This window comes from Gallinula chloropus (assembly GCF_964237585.1).
Source record: "Gallinula chloropus genome assembly, chromosome: 1".
In the NCBI taxonomy this organism is placed as follows: Eukaryota; Metazoa; Chordata; class Aves; order Gruiformes; family Rallidae; genus Gallinula; species Gallinula chloropus.
In genome coordinates this window covers 88,582,824-88,598,929 of record NC_140085.1, presented here as the reverse complement: position 1 = coordinate 88,598,929, position 16,106 = coordinate 88,582,824, and the positions used below count along the sequence as shown (strand labels likewise).

The window sequence follows — 16,106 nt, the reverse complement described above, 5'->3', positions numbered from 1 at the left end:
TTATTCCCACAAACTGCTGATGCTGGAAAGGCTGTTTGCAATTAGGATGCTACACGAGCCGATGGCTGCAGTGGGATGCCTCAGCTCCCCCACTTCACCTGCTGCGGACCCCTCTATTTCAGCCCCCTGGCTCGGGGCTGGAGGTTTCAGGGAGGGTGAAAGGAGGGGGGGGGGGGGGGGGGGGGGGGAGCACAAGAAGGCTGGAGGATGGGAACCACGATGGGTGAGGGAAGCCTGCCTGCACTATTTATCCTGTGCATAATCAGACAACTGCCACCAATGTGGCAGCAGAAATACAGTCTTAAAAATATAAAAATTAAAAAATAAAAGCAGCCACTGGGAATAGGGGTGAGTGCGGCAAGAGCAGATGAGACAATGCAAAAAAAAAGCTACTGAAGAACTAACTGACATGGAGAATTCCCCAAAGAACAAGCAAAATGCAGCCTTGCTGCAGCTCCATGCAGCTGCAAAACACCAGCCTGCACTCTGCATCCCTGGCATTTCCAGCGCAGGAGAGGCGGGCACTGATTGCGGATGAGTCCCGTAATAGGGGCCCAGGGCACACCAGCTGTTTCAGGGGCAAAAGGAAGGACTGCCCTTGGTAAGCCAAGGACATCACGATTATTCTGCAGGCAGACTGAGGCTATTCTGTCCCTCTGCCAAGTAGCCAAGGTCCTCTCAACCTCTCTGAGCCACGAGCTCCCGACACACAGCCAGAAAGCCAAGCAGGCTCACAGCCTAGCAGCTCTATCACGTTCAGACATCAATCCTGACAGCAAAGTTGAAACACATGCTTAGCCATGGAAGCAGCCAGTGGCCACAAGCCCAGCAGCACCCCACAGAAACCCTCCAGCACCTTCTCTCCCAGGTCTCTGCCAAAGCAACAGGGTCTGTCACCTATGTCTCCCTCGCTGGGGGTCACAGGACCCCCTCATTGGCACAGGTGATGAGAGGCAGCAGAGTGAGCAATGCCCAGGAGCCAGGAGGACCCAGAGTGTTCCCTGCAGGAACAGCCAGGGACCTTTTATCGAAGAAGCAGGACCGGCTTTGAGATATCACTTGAAAGAAAAACCAAAACCATTTCCTATTACATAGCTGATGCCAATAAGGCAACACAGGTTGGTGCTGTGGTCGAGTAAGGAGCTGGAACAAAAGGCTCCAAGGAGCCTGCAGTGAATTGTTCCCTACCACATGATGCAACAACCACTTTATACTGTGCAGGAAAGGGATGAAGTTGCCATACTAAGCAGTGGAAAAGCATCCAACAGCTCTCATTGTCGTCCAGCAGCTGCAGAATTCATTGCAAAGTAACGTCCCACCTAAAAAGCCAGCAGGGGTAAAAGGGCAGGGACAACCCACACAGTGAGTAATGCCCAGGTGCCATCTAGACAGCCAAGGCTGAAGAGAGAGACAAGTTAACTAAAGCCCAAATCTCACTACAGCAGCCTAGACTTAGCAAGGCCACCTGATTAGGGAGGGAGTATCTACTGCACATCGTGGATGGAAACCAAAGGAACAACAAAGTCAAAGAACACAGCAAAAAAAACCGGTGACTTCAGCAACATGTGCAGGAATCAGGTAAGTGTCACAGCAGGTTACAGTTCCGCAGTGTCTGAAGGAGGGTGGATCGAACTCAGAACAGCCACTCCCAGGGCACTTAGAAGCTAAAACCCTGCAATGGAGGCAAAGAGCAACCCGAGTCCCAAAGTGACTGCTACCTAATCAAATTTAACATCCCTGTAAGAGAAACAGCACCAGAACTCTGCATCACACCTCTTACACCTCACAAGAGACAACTACAAGGAAAGCGGTCACACCACTAACTCCAGAAGCAGGGTAAGTAGAGTTGTCACACTCTGCAGTGGTGGCTCATTGAAGCAATCTCAGCAGGGTCACTGGAAAGGTACTCGGTGCCCCTGATCCGAAAAAGACAGCCTGCTGAGAAGCAAGAAAGCACATTGTGTGCTCAGACAAAAGGGACATGAAGTCACTCAGTCTAAGCAGTTGCTTCAGAAGATGGTAGCTAGGAGGGCTAAGAACAAAACTGAAGGCCAAGTTGCAAGAGTCAAAAAACAGTCATTTCAGTATATTCAAAGGACAGGTCCAAAACTGCTGAACAGTAGGAGAATGGCATTTCTCAAGTGGCTGTGCTGCTAGGAGAGGCACATGAGCTCTTGCCAATTCAGGTGTTTCTCAGAGTTCGCAGTGCTTTCCTTCAGAGAGGGTACAGGCAAACCTGCAAGTTACAGCGGGGATTGGTTAAACCGGTCACATTTCCTAAGCCCCTAAAAGTACACACTGGCAGACAAACGAGCTCGGTCTCTGCTCAGAGGAACTTGTGCCCTTTCAATCCACTCAAATTTGGAAGGAAAAGGACAGGACTAAGCCATTAGTTTTTTCAGTCACTTTAAAGCGTGCCTGCTAAACCATTCTGGGCAGGATGCCAGTTCCAAGCCAGTCCTATCACCTTCTTTTTCAGGGTGGGAGGCACACACGCACCTCACGCCCCTCACCTCCATCCCTGCGCAGTTCATGCCACCCAGCTTCAGGCTCCGAGCCTGGAGCTGCTGCCCCACCACCCAGTGCCCAAGCTTGGAGGCACAGGAGCCCAACTCCCCCGGCCCTTGCTCTGGCCCTGATTACAGAGGATTACCCTCAGGCTTCATACCAGCTCTAGGGTGGTTTAATCTATTCCTTAATATCTGGAAGAGAGAGAGAGGGGGAGCTGGCAAAGTGATTTGGGCTGGCTGGGACAAAAGAAGATTGAGAGAGACTTCCAAGGGATCTGACAAAGCTCGGCAAGTGGGCAGCATAATGCAAGATGAAATTCAACATTACCAAACGGACAGTAATAAGAACTTGAGAGAATAATCTGAACTACTCCTATACCATGGGGCTCTAATTAAAATGTAATCACTTGAGGAAAATATCTTGGTATCACGGCTCAATGAAAACATCTGTTCATCATACAATGGTGGTCAAAGCAGCAAGCTGTTAGGAAGTCTAAAGGCAGAGGCTGAAAAGGATGCTGCAAAAAGTATTAAAACGCCACTGTGAGCACTGATAGTGCACCCACAGCTGGAACTGCTGTGGTCACTTCTGGATGGCACACCTGAAAATACAGAAGGCACCCAAAGGTTTCATCATTCACCAGGCGGTAACTCTCACTGGTCAGAGTAATGCTTACTGGTCAAGCACAGTTAAAACTGGGACAATTTCCCCCGGATAGAAGCTAGATAGAAAGAAATCAAATAGGTGTGAAGTGAACCAGGTGCTTCTGGTTAGGGTTTGGCTTTGTAAGAAAAAGACAAAAGGTTGTTCAATACCACTGAAGAGCAGGAAATGTGACCAGACATAAGGAATCTATTGAGACTTTACTACTTTTTTTCTTTTTTTCTTTTAAACTTTTTCTGCTTATTCTAAACACAGCCCATAATTAACTACCAAGACTGATTAGCCCATGTTATTGTAAAGCCAGGAGCTCAGCAGAAATCAGAGGCCTGTGCATTTATAAGGACACTGGGAACATCCACAGATGTGTCAGGTAGAAAGAAAAAAAGAAGAAAAGGAAAAAACCCAACACAGCAGCACTACACCCTCATGCTGCCAGGCACTAGCCAACTTCTAATTAACAAGGATTAGGAAGTAATCCCCCCAGTGGGCATGCAGAGAGGGTATACCAACCCGCTTGCTCCTAGCGGATGCCAGTTGTACACCAAGCAGGGGAAGAGCTGAGCCTGGACACAGCTCACCTGTACCCAGCCCATGCTGCATGGGAGACTGAGGTCTGGGTGCCCAGCGGGACACACACACACTCCCAATAGCTGAACAGGCTGCAAGAAGGGGCTCAGTCACCCCAGCTCTACCTTGCTCCTGGCAAGTGGAATTTTATGTCTGTTGCTTTGCAAGCGGAAGGGGGGCTTCCTCTGAGCATAGGAGAGGGGACAGACATAGTATTCACTCTGTGCTGGTAGGAGGAATACACAGGACTTGGCTCTTCTGATGGCAAAGGTGTGGACAGCCTCTGAATTAAAAGAAAGCTGGCTTGAGTAGACTTTGATGCCCACAGTAGTATGTACACTGACCTTCTCTCAGGGCAACCTGTAGCACTGGCATGGCATCAGACCCTCTTTACTGAACGCCTGGTCCCCAGCACTCACTGTGGAGCTTGCCACACCCGCTCCCAAAGTGCCCAACACTAGCCTTGTTGCTACAGACCCACAGTCCAGCGGTCTGACCTGGCCCCACACTGCTGGGACAGGCTGCTGCAGACACACACCCCACCTTGTGAGCGGCAGTCATCTGCGCATCCCCTCCGTGCCCTGAAACGACATTCCTCTCTTCTACATTTTGAGTAGAACCAGAGTGCAGATGTACCTGAGTGGTGTTCAGACACCAGCTTTCTCCTGCTGATGCTTGTGAAACACAATCTAGCTCACGTTCTCAGAGCCAAGTTGACTCATGAGGATGTCCGGGAGGAAGAGGGGGGCACACATTTTTATCCCTAAGTAAGCAATCTGATCAATCAAATACTGATAGCACACTTGAAATTAACTCCAGGCAGGTATGCAGACCCACAAGTACCGCTGTGCTGCCAGGAGGAGGTCTGTGGCTCTTCCAATTCCTCCAGCAGCTGCTCCAGAAGGGGAAACAAGGACTAAAAAGCAGGCTGTGTTTAAATAGAAACACAGCTTCGTTTGCGCCCCATATTCCGCTTCTTTTGGTGCAAAAGGTGTTCTACAGAACGGTGAGTGGGGAAGGGATGCAGGCAATGTGTATGCATGTTGAGGTAGCAAGAATGACAGACAGACTATGCACAGATAGCAAGAGTTGTTGCAGGTTGGTTTTCCTCACCGTTATTTTTTAATGCCCTGTAGAAATAGAAAAATAAAATAGCAACCACTGAGGCTTTTACTGTAGATACTTCCTACTAAACCAAGCCATAACAAACATGAGATGTTTTGGAAAACCACAACTGCTTCAGAATTAAAATGGGGGAAAAGTGTCAGAAAGAGAAACATCCAAATCAGGCATCTTTGGGATGAAAGGTTTTGACCTTTCACATAAACCCAACATTTTGCTTGGGGTATATTTTACGTGTTATAGTAATATAATTCCACAAAGAAACACAATATCGGTTGACCTAAGAAGGAAATCCTCTCAGAAATTGCCTTTCAAAACCATCAAAGCATTTAGCTTCTATTTCCATTCAGAATGAAGCTAAAACTCCTCAATCCTGATGAAGCAGAATACTTGTCCTCAGCCCAGCTCAAACAATGGGAAAAAAAGAAGGCAGAAGCCACCACGGACACAAGTGACCTCCAAATCTCCAAAAGGAAGGAAAACATATATGGAAAAAAACCCAAACAAACCAGCAGTTCACTGTGCACAATTAATAATATTGTGCTTTCTCCCTGGCACATCAGGCACAAAACATTTGTGAGGAAGAGAAACTGGGTGGCCTTTGACTAGGAGTCCTGTAATTGTGACTTCTCTAAAGGAGAAGCTGGACAGATGTCCCACCTGCCAGCAAGCAAATCATTTCATCTCTCTACGTTTTAGTTTTCCATGCTGTAAATCAAACTGACTGCCCTCAGAAAGTAAGTTCTGAGATTCTAAATTAGTTAACGTTCATAAATGACTGTGCAAACACAAGGTAGTATTAGCCAGGGAACTGTCTTTGCTACACTACTGTCTGTCAAACAACCAGGAGCTAAATTTCTCTCTGAACATTTACAAAAGGGAAAGCAACATTAATGCTCTACAAGGAGAAAACTACAAAGAACACATATTCAGTGCATGCACTTCCCCTTGAAATAAACTGTGTTAAAAGCACTTTACTTAAAAAGCACAATGATAGTAGCATCCTGCTAAATATAGATGACTCACCACAATTTAGTGGTGAACATCCCTGAAGAATACCATTACAGTATTGCTTAACCTGCTGCATAAATTTAAGCATTCTCCCGTGGTTACAGTTTGGACCAAGACACTCAGGGCCACTATCAGCATCTACTGACCTTCACTGGGTCACAAGGCCTCTGTGTGCTTCACTTTCCTCCATCTGTACTGTTGGTGTAATAATAGAGACTCATCTCCCCAGTGAAGGCAGGAAAAAATGATTTCTAAGTTTCTTAATGAGTTGTTTACACCATACTTTGTATATCCATATTACTACTGAGCAGCTAAATATAGCTGTTCTCAAGGCACTTTGAGATCCCATGGAGAAGGGTACCTTACAGAAGAAAATTGGGTTTTAGGCAATACTGAAAAAAAAAAATGGAGATAAAGATTCTGTTTCCAGCATAAGGGAAGGATGCTGACTTTTGAGACGCAAGAAGTAGTTCATGCATCTGTGCCTTACGCTGGGGACCAAGGTCAGGTCGTGAGCAAAATGATTTATCTACACGTCACAAAACCACACAGCTTGACACAAATGGCAATCTGTTCCCAAAAATAAAAAAAAAAATAAAATAAAAAAGGACAAAAAGCACAAGCACAGAAGATCAAGGCGCTGCCACGGTCCTCTCCTGCTGGGGCTGAGGAGCACATGGGGATGGGCACAAGGGTGCTGCAGCAAGGCCACACTTAAAAATGCTCAGCTTCAGCTGCCATAACCTCAGCTGCCAGGAGGGACACTTCAGGTTTTCAGGTGAGGACTGGAAAAGTTTGTAGCCCTGCTGCTGCGTGGATGCACTACTGCCAGGGGCACACACACAGGCATGCACCCCCCTGCCCTGATCTTGCAAGATCCAGGCGCAACAGGCTGTGACACGCCGGCATCCCACCTGTTGCAATGCCCTGTCACAGGACCCCAACACCATGCAGGTTAAATTAAAGAAAAAAAGGAGGAAAGGAAGAGCCGGTTCCGCAGTTCAGCTGTACCCAATGTGTGATTTCTCACACATCTGACGATTTGCAGCACGCTATTTCTGGCTACAGAGCGGGACTGATTTGCAATCACAGGTTTGGTTTCAAAGCTCTAAACAGGATTCCCTCCTATCTTCCCCTAAACTTCTCTAGGGAGCCTGAACAATATTATTTCCGCAAAAGTTATTATGCTCATAATGCTTTAGAGGGGAAAACATAGTCACTGTCCCTGCCCCAGGAGTATAAATTGGGAGTGTTTCTCTCAGCCTGTAATACTCATCTAGCTCCAGTTAACAAGAGTCATTGCTATTCTACAAATTGAAAAAAACCCATAAGAAAATGGCACTATAATATTTGATTGACATTTCACTACAAAACCTGACTGTATTTTATCACAAGCATAAAGTGTGACCTCCAGGGACTTTTCATTTGTTTGGCATTAAGTATTGCTTCTGATTATTATGCTCTTACAGCTTCCGATCTTTTAAACGTTTCACCTTTCATTTAGATACCACTTTACATATGACTCCACCATTTTTTTTCCCCTCTACCCTCTAAACCAATCTAAAGCCTCTAAAAGGAAAAAAAAAAACCCCAAACCCTACACTCTTCTAATCAGACTTGGCAACCATGAGCAGAAACATACTTCCTGATCTTTTGCAAATGTTGTTTAGAAAAAACTCCCCCAATTTTATTTCAGCTTTCAGGAGTGTGTGCCTGTTCCATATACCTTATCAGGGTTTTCTTTTCAAATTCAGGAAGAACCAAAAACACGGCCATTCTGCATAACACAGAAGTAACTCTGTACCACAGCTGTTTTCACCCACTACTGTCTTCTAAGGACTTTTTCCTAAGAAAAAAAACAAGCTTGAGACTGAGGCATTCCTTCAGGTAATCTTTAAGCCTTAAAGGAAAGTGCAAGGAAAAAAAAAAACCAACATTGCACAGCTGCAGATGAATACTTTCTAGAAAGATGTGTTTCTGTGACTAGCTGTTCATTCCCATTGTCCCCACGTGCCCTCAACCAAAGAAAGAAAATCAGATATTGAATCAGTCTTTTTGCCTAAAGAGATAATGAAATGCCCCTTTAATTTCAGCCTTAAATCTGGTTACTGCTCTGTGTTTCTGCAGGGATACTCTATCAACAGAAAGGCCTCATCACTTACTTGCCTCTAACTGCAGCAGGCACAGCAACTTTCTCGACAGTTGGCACTTTTGCAATGTCTGCAGGCAAGAAAGCGTGGCACTGAGAACCTGAAAGTCACTGAACTCACTTTCTAAACCAGGAAAAGTACAAAGATTAACTAGATGGCATGAAGTGTGAAACTGCTGAGGTGTTTTTTCCTTCAGTTAAATTCTAATAAACTTCCCGCCCCCCCCCTCCCCCCCCCCCGATAATTCATCTCTTTACAGTCAGCAGGTGCAAATTCCAGTTAATGCATGCAACTCAAACTCCCAAATGTTTTTTGGGCAGGATGGCGGTCAGGGTGCTTTTGGGGCTAAGGCATTTGTAAAAAGCTCATCTTATCCACCCTCAGACTTGTTTCTCAGCAGGCAGAAAGCAACAGCCTGCCGCACCTCACAGGGCGGCGAGGACCAGGCACAGCTCACCCAAGCAGCAGACTCCACCCAGGTCCAGCCTGTGAGGAAGTTTCATCCAGACCTTGCTGAGATACCTCTGGTTTCCTCTTGGGAGACCCCGTCATTTCTTACTCTCCTCCCACTCCCTCAGGCACCGCTGGCAGCAGGTTCCCCAGCTCCCCAGCAGCAGAGGTGGCCAGCAGCGGTGCCCAGCTCACTCAGGAAAGCTGTGCGCTGCTCACCGCTGAGCAGACCCCCACCAGGTGCTCAGCGGAGCTCCGCACAAGCGAGCAGACCTCAAGCAAATTGCCTTGGAGACCTTGGCACAGCATAACTGAGCAGGCCCTCTCTCGAGTTTGGCATTACTCGAAAGAAGGCGCTGCCACCTGATCAACAGATGAGTCAGAGCGTTCTGCACTCTGTAGTTGCTTCTGTTGCCCTTATCGCATCTCCTCCCGGTGCTCTCCAGCAACGCACCCAGTGAAGTGAGTAGCATCCGCCACACACAATTTGTTCCCTCTCCACCTGGAGAGGACCAGGGCATGCACCTGACTTTGGAAGGGCTTCTGGGAAGGGGAGGTGATGGAGTGGTTTGGGTGTCCCCAGAGGTACTCGCTTAGTTTAGAGCTGAGACAGTCTGTTAGGTGCCTGGGAGGAGGCAGCAGAGGAGGCCGGGGAAGAGCCCCCAGGGAAACAGAGGGCTCCGGGCAGCCTGTCCCCCTCCCTGCAGAAAGTTCCCTGATGCCTCAGGGCCTGAAGGATGCACCCGAGTTTCCCACTCAGGTGAGCTTGGGAAGGGGCTAGGCCCAGATAGCTGAGCATGACGTGAAGCGCAGTTCAAAGCAAGTTTTACAGCACCATAAGGAAAAAAAAAATAATATAATGTAATAATTGTAAAGGAGGATGGTGCAGGGGTGGCAGTAGAAGGATCCGAGCAGACCAGCGCTCCTTCCCCACGCCAGCCTGCAAAAGCGCTCGCCCGCCGCCGCATTTCCGAGCATCACCGGCGGGACCGCAACCAAAAACTTCCCCACCGTCTCGGCGGACGGGCATCGCCCTGGGGCCGGCGCCGGGGATGAGGCGGGAGGGAGGGAGCGGGAGAGAGGGGCAACCTCTTCCCGCCCCCATCCCCGGCGCCAGGGCGATGCCCCGTCCGCGGGTACCGCGCCCCGCTCCACCCGCGCCAGCAACTCACCTCGCAGGGCCAGGAGCGCGGCCAGGGCTACCGGCACCCACCTCCCACCGCCGCCGGGGCGCCGCCGCGTCATGCCGGGCCGGGCGAGGGGCGCAGAGCGGGCCGCCGAGCCCTGCCTTTCCCCGCAGCCGCAGGTGCCGCCGCCGCCGCCGGTGGTGGTGGTGCCGCCGCCGCCGTCCCGGGACCGCCCGCTCGCGGCGAGGCTCCGCCGTGCCCCAAGCCCCCGTCGCCCGGGAAGGGCGGCAGGCGCGGCGGCCGGCCCGAGAGCGCAGCCTGGCGGCCCCGAGCCGCCCCCGCAACCCGCCGGGCTGCGGCTGTCACCCCCCGCACGGCACCGCTCGTCCCGTCCCGGCGGCGCATCCCATCACCTTCCTTCTCCGCGCGGGCCACCCACAAATCGGGGGTGTCCCCCCCCAGCCCCGCCGCATCCGTAGGGATGCTACGCGGGCCAGGGCGAGGAGCCGCGGTCCAGCACGGGCTGGAGACTGCACCCCCGCAGCGGCAGCGTGGGGGCTTCTTATTTCCAGGACCTGCCTACAGCAGCATGGAAGAAGAGAGTGGCAGCACGCAGCAGATGATTTGGGATGTGGAACTGCGGCAGCACACGGTATAAACATCACTGGCTGGTTGTTTACAGGTACGCGCTACCCGTAATAGTCATGCTATTCAAGAGCATAGGAAACATAAGTGTTTGGCACCCCTAAAAAAAAAATCAGACCATGTTACCTCTGAAAGGAGTAAGGTAGTTGCCCAAGTTGTGTCATGTAGTATCAGAGGGTCCCAAGAGTCACCAAGAAGTTGTGTCATTTAGGGTCATGAGCTTAAGTAATGGCAATCCTTCAGGCTACACAGAAAAATCAATCAACCTAAATCCAACACCCTACTACACGCCAAGCATGCATGTACGAGGGTGGGAATGGAGGAAAGGAGTCCTTTACCAATTTGGGGCCATCACCCAGGAAAGGGATCAAAGCAGAGAGCTCACAGAGATTGACTCCTTCCACATGCTCAGCTCCCTGTCCAAGTCTGACCACATTAGTTTTTTGTGATAAGCAATTTGGTTCAGGAAATTCTCTAACAATTCTGCAAGATGTACAATTGCTTCATTTCCCTTCCCAAAGTTTCCTTCCCACCAAAGCACAGCCACGCAACCTTTGCCTCCTGCAGGTAGCCAATCCACCTTATGAAGCATCTCCTTACCTCCTTCCCAGCAAGAGGCCCTGGGAGCATCCCCATGCCCAGCCTGCCCTACTGCTTAGCACCTGTCAGGTTTCACAGAATCATAGGGGTTGGAAGGGACCTTGAGAGATCATCAGCTCCAACCCCCCAAATTTCTGCCGCCTCCTCCGTTGCCTCAGAAGCTACATTGACCCTTTATGTGGGCACACTCCCACTGAAAAGGAGGAAGCCACACCTGGGAGTGAAGGCAGTAGAGAAGCACCCAGGGTAGCAGAGAAGAAATGACTAAGCAACAGGAAGAAGGTAAGTTGGTGCCTGTGGAAACAGCGTGTGGCAAAACAGCTACCACCCAAACATCTTCAGTTGAGACATGCCTTGCCCAGCATCTAGCTCTGGCATCTTTTACCAGAGGACTAGGTAAAAATGTCACCCTAGCAGTTCAGGTTTGCGGATTTTCTTGGTTCCAGGAAGGACACTCTACTTACGAGTCTCAATGGCTGATGACCTTATCAGGCAGCAAAACTCCCACTGACTCCCACGCAGGCTGAGATTTTGTTCAGCAAGTGGTGGTACGCTGGAGTGAAAAGGCACCTCAAGGGGACTCAGAGGATGTAGCCCCAGTCGCTTTCCAGGTCTGTCAGGTGCTCACTGCATGTCTTCAGGCATCAAATGGGACAACAGGGACAGCCTCACAGGTCTAGCACCCTTGCAAAACACCCTCCACTACAGCCCTGCCATGGGCCAGTGGGCTCAGAGAGAGTTTTGCTCCGTTACGGATCCAGCTCTTGGCAAGGGGTCAGGCAGCTGAAGCGTAACACTTCAGAGGAGCACTGAAGGGACAGCCACAGCCCAGCTGCTTCCTGCATTCTCTGGCAATGTAGGGACTGAAGTTGTCTCAGGGTCCCTCAGAGCACTTATCTTCTCTTCAGCTGACCTGCTGTATGGAGGGTTTTTTTGTCTAGAGAAGAGGGTAGAGCAACATGATGTTCTTATTCAGCATCAGCAGCTTGGGGAGAACCCCCCCATCCTTGTGGGTATGTGCAGTGGCTGTGTCCATGTTCGTAACTACCATGACAGCCCATGAATGTTTCCTGCCAAGCACAACCTCCTCCACCAAAGTCAAGAGCAGAGAGCACGCTGGGCACAGTGGCCTGCCACCACTCTTACTCCTTGGGATAACTTCCGGGGATGGAAAGCTGCAAAGACAACTCAAGTGAGAACAAACGAAACTGCATGTCGACCTCAGGACTGCCGCACTGCTTTCCTCATCTGCCAAGATCCCAAAGCTCTCTTGACCGAATGGAAGTCAGCACAGCTATTAGGATAAGGACACACTGCATTTGGCAAATGCCATCCCAGCTCGGACTGTTCCTCGTGCCCCGCTGTGCATCAGCTGGCAGGTACACAGCAGAGTTCACTTCGCCCCATAGCGTGGCTGAATTAATGTGCTTCCTGAAGAGTGCAGCGAGCCCAAAGGGCCTTGTGCTCAGGGAAAGCATTTCTGCCCAGGATGGACCCAGGTGACTCCCCTCCGACCCAAGCTGGTGGGAGCAGGGAATCTTTTAATCACCTTTAGGATCTGGTCACCACAGCAGATACTATTGTCACGGCTGCCTAACAGTGACACAGCAAGTGACTTCAGCTGCTTCTTGCAGCAATTCAAAGAACAATCTGTGGCCCTGCTCCAGAAGGATGGAGCAGCCACAGGGAATAATAATCTACAGACACACCAGCCAGTCCTCTCACCCTGGCTCCCTCTCCACCTTACCACCACTTCCAAAAATAGCTTGCAGCTTGTACAGAAAGGACGTGGACGAGGAGATATTGTTCCTGGAACTCTGAATTTCTACTTGAGCTGCCCTTGAGCCTTCCCCAAAATATTAGGCTCACACCAGCCATTTATTCAGCAAGTGCAGCATACTCCAGCTGGTTGGATGCTGGAGCTACAGGCACACATATATCTGCTGCTCCAGCAGTCTGTTTTCCCACCAGCGAGTGTCTATACCTCTTCCTTGACACTGATGGAATAGCATGTCATGGACAGAGAAGATACGTTCACAAAATCCCAAGCAGCAGATGCTGGCAGGTGACCACTCCAGGGCTCAGTTGTGTTACATTGCTCACAAGAACAGATATAAGATCCGTAAACTGAATGTTCAAGGCATTTGCCAAGACTTTACATGCTAGGTTGGGCAAGGACAGAAAGAGAAAAATGAAGCCACTCCCACCTGCTTTTCCTTTTGAAAGAATTATGGTAAGTAATGCAATTCTCATGTCTCAGGGAAAAACATCTTTCTGAATCAAATCTGAAAAGAAGGCTTTTTTCCAGGATTATGTGCTCCCCCCACCACCACTTAACCTGACTCTAAAAAAAACAGTGGGGATGCAGTTGGGTTCAAGAGCTGCAATAGATGCCAAGTCTTACATCACCTTCACCATCTCCCAGCTTGTTACTAGGTTATCTATTGCCAGATGGGAATTTATTGAAGGTGACATTGCTTATAAATTGATCAAAATCAGCTTCAGTGTCCTTCCAAGATATAAAGAGATGGATAAAATTTACTCAGTTGATCATTAATAACTTCAGTCTGTGGAATTGGTTATCTCCTTTTGACAGAAGAAATAGAGTTTGCTGATTGAACTGTTTTAATCCTATCTGAGAAGAAATATGACAGACCTTTGGAGATATAGCCAATTAACCATCTCTATACCTTTTTAATAAAACAAAAATTAAGACAAGCCCCTAGATTTATGTTGCTTAACACCCACATATAGAAAACACATCACTATCTGGAAGAAGAAACAATGATACTCCTATCAACTCAACTGTCCCAGATATACGTTAATCTCCTGGCCACAGAACGGTCATATGGGGATACTGTCTCAAGTACAAAGGTTTGTGCTTTCAAAACCCCACATGCTGGAATTAGCAGGAGCCTCAGGTCTGGGAGAGGTGGGAATTTACTAGTTCATTCTCATCCACTCTGTTTGGAATCCCAGCACAGTCCAATGCCGGCACCATGAGCCCTATGCATTACCATGGCAGGCTTTTGGGGCCAGCACTCACCCACATCAGTGGGGACAACCTCACTCCTGCCACAGCAGTGACCTGTGCTTGCATGTCAGCCATGCAGCAAGACTGGCAAAACCAACCCCTGGAACGACAGACACATTTCCACACTCCTTCAATGCCAGATGGCAGGAGCGGATGTGTCCATGGAAACCTGGGTGGATTAGGGGTACTTTCAAACTTCTCAGCCCTCAACTAGGCCACAGTGCTGCTTCTTTCTCCAAGGCCTCTTTGACCCACACCTCCAGCAGTCTCTCTCTGCCAGCCCCCACTTCATGGGAAAGGTGCCCAGGAGCCAGGCTGAGACACCACTTCCTTCCCCCAGACCTTTTCACATGCTGGTTTGTTTTCTTCATCCCAGGCACATAGTACCTGCAGCACAACTCTGCTATGCACGCTGCAAGGTGCTGTTTTCCTCAGTTTTTACTTAGGGAATAAATGCATTTCTGCATCCTCCCCCCCTTCTGCTTTCTAACTGCCCTGAAACATCTCAGCATTCTTGGAGCTAATCCATAACCTTGTCTGGTCTCCCCACCATTCCTACATCTTCTGAGTTTTCCCTGGCTGCTCCTGCAGTAACAACAAACCTTACCACCTACAAAATCCTACTCCCTCCTCCTGCCCAGAGACACTCCCACACACATTTCAGTGTGCATCTACAAAACCAAAGCTTTATAATTCAACGATTTGAAATCCTCCACCTCTTTCTCACTCCACTCCCCCAAACTCAGTCCACACAGACATTTTGGGAACAAATGGCTCCAAGGCTTCCACTAAACCTTTTCTTTGGACACACTGCTCTGGCTGTGGTTAACAAGTGTCCGTTGTACCCCGTTGGACACATGCTGCCACCCCTGTTAGCAAAGGGTGGATGCTGCATCCAGATAAAAGCATTTCATAATGCCACCATTTACATAATAACTCTCTAAATTGTACATCGACAGATTTCCCCAAATCATTACGCTAGGTGAATTAAATCTTCCACTAAACACCAGCAAATGGTGGTAATGACAAGTCTTCTAAGTAGCACACCCCATAAAGCTCTGAAAATTGGAATCAATCACTCTCCCATTTTTTTTCCAGAACTGCTGAAAGAATTTATTACACACAGCTGTGACAGAAAATAAATAGATGACAAAATTGAGAAGAAATACACTAAAGTCAGGACTCTTGTGGACACATTCCTGCAGTTGTGATACAAAATGGGTCTGCAAGAATCTTGTTTAGTAGCAGCGTTACTGCGGCTGTGATGATCTAAAGATAAGTGAGGTGCAGTAACTTCTACAGAGAAGCAATAACTTTTACCAGGCCAGCTGATGCAGCTGAAAAATACCAACACGCTTTTGGTCACAGTGACCCAGGGAAGGGCTTCTGTGCCTGAAAACCCATCTGGTTTTTTCCTTATTACGTTCACTGGTCTAATAAGAGATGCTGCAGATTCCTGCATTTCTTAACTGCTTGATGTTCCTTGGCAACTAGTACCCATACATAATGTTTCCTGGCCACTGACTTGCTTTTTCCTATGAGGACTAAAAACAAATAAAGAGGAAAACAAGACCAAAAAGCTTGTGCCAGCAGACATACAGCCATTTTGCTTAATCTTGGTGTTGCTAACAGTGCCTGCATCAATAACTTGCTGCATTAAAAGTTACTTCTACAAGTTATCTAGAAAGGTCAGAGATATCCCAGGTAATGGTGAAGCCCCCAGGGATACACGGGACAGCCTGGAGAGCACAGGGCTGAGACTTCCACATTCAGCAAACACATACTTTCCTGAACCCACAAAGCAATGCAGGTATCTCCGTAGCATCCTCACCACTGCTCCCAACTCAGGAGGCTTGCTGGGCACAGAGAGCTACAAAGTTGGCTGTTGCTCTATAGCAAGGCAAAGCATCTCTGCTGGACTAAGGCAGGAGAAAGCTCAGATCTTTGGCATCCGCAGTGCAAGGTAACCATAGACTAGACAGGCAGCCCAAGCAGCGTGTATGGCTATATATTAGTGGCTTAAAGGTCAGTTTGAGCAAGGTTTCCACCTATAAAACCCAGTTATTAATTATTACCACCACACCAAAGCAACCGAATCTTGGAGACCATGCACTTCATCCCTGCATTCATGGGACAAGTACATAGCATCTTCAGACTTGACCCTCCAACACAGAGAGTCAACCACATCCAAGGTCCCAGTCTAGGCAGCCACACAGCAACAAACAA

General features: G+C 48.8%; 1 protein-coding gene across 1 annotated transcript in view; it reads right to left on the bottom strand.

Annotated features, from left to right (window-relative positions):
- IGSF11 (immunoglobulin superfamily member 11) overlaps positions 1 to 9,719 on the bottom strand; it is a gene marked incomplete at both ends in the record, with an annotated part of 105,060 nt that extends 95,341 nt beyond the window's left edge. Inside the window, one exon of the mRNA XM_084279345.1 lies at positions 9,647 to 9,719. Within this exon, the coding sequence (XP_084135471.1) occupies positions 9,647 to 9,719 (73 nt within the window). The remainder of the gene's footprint in view (positions 1 to 9,646) is intronic.
- Between the last annotated feature and the right edge of the window lie 6,387 nt (positions 9,720 to 16,106).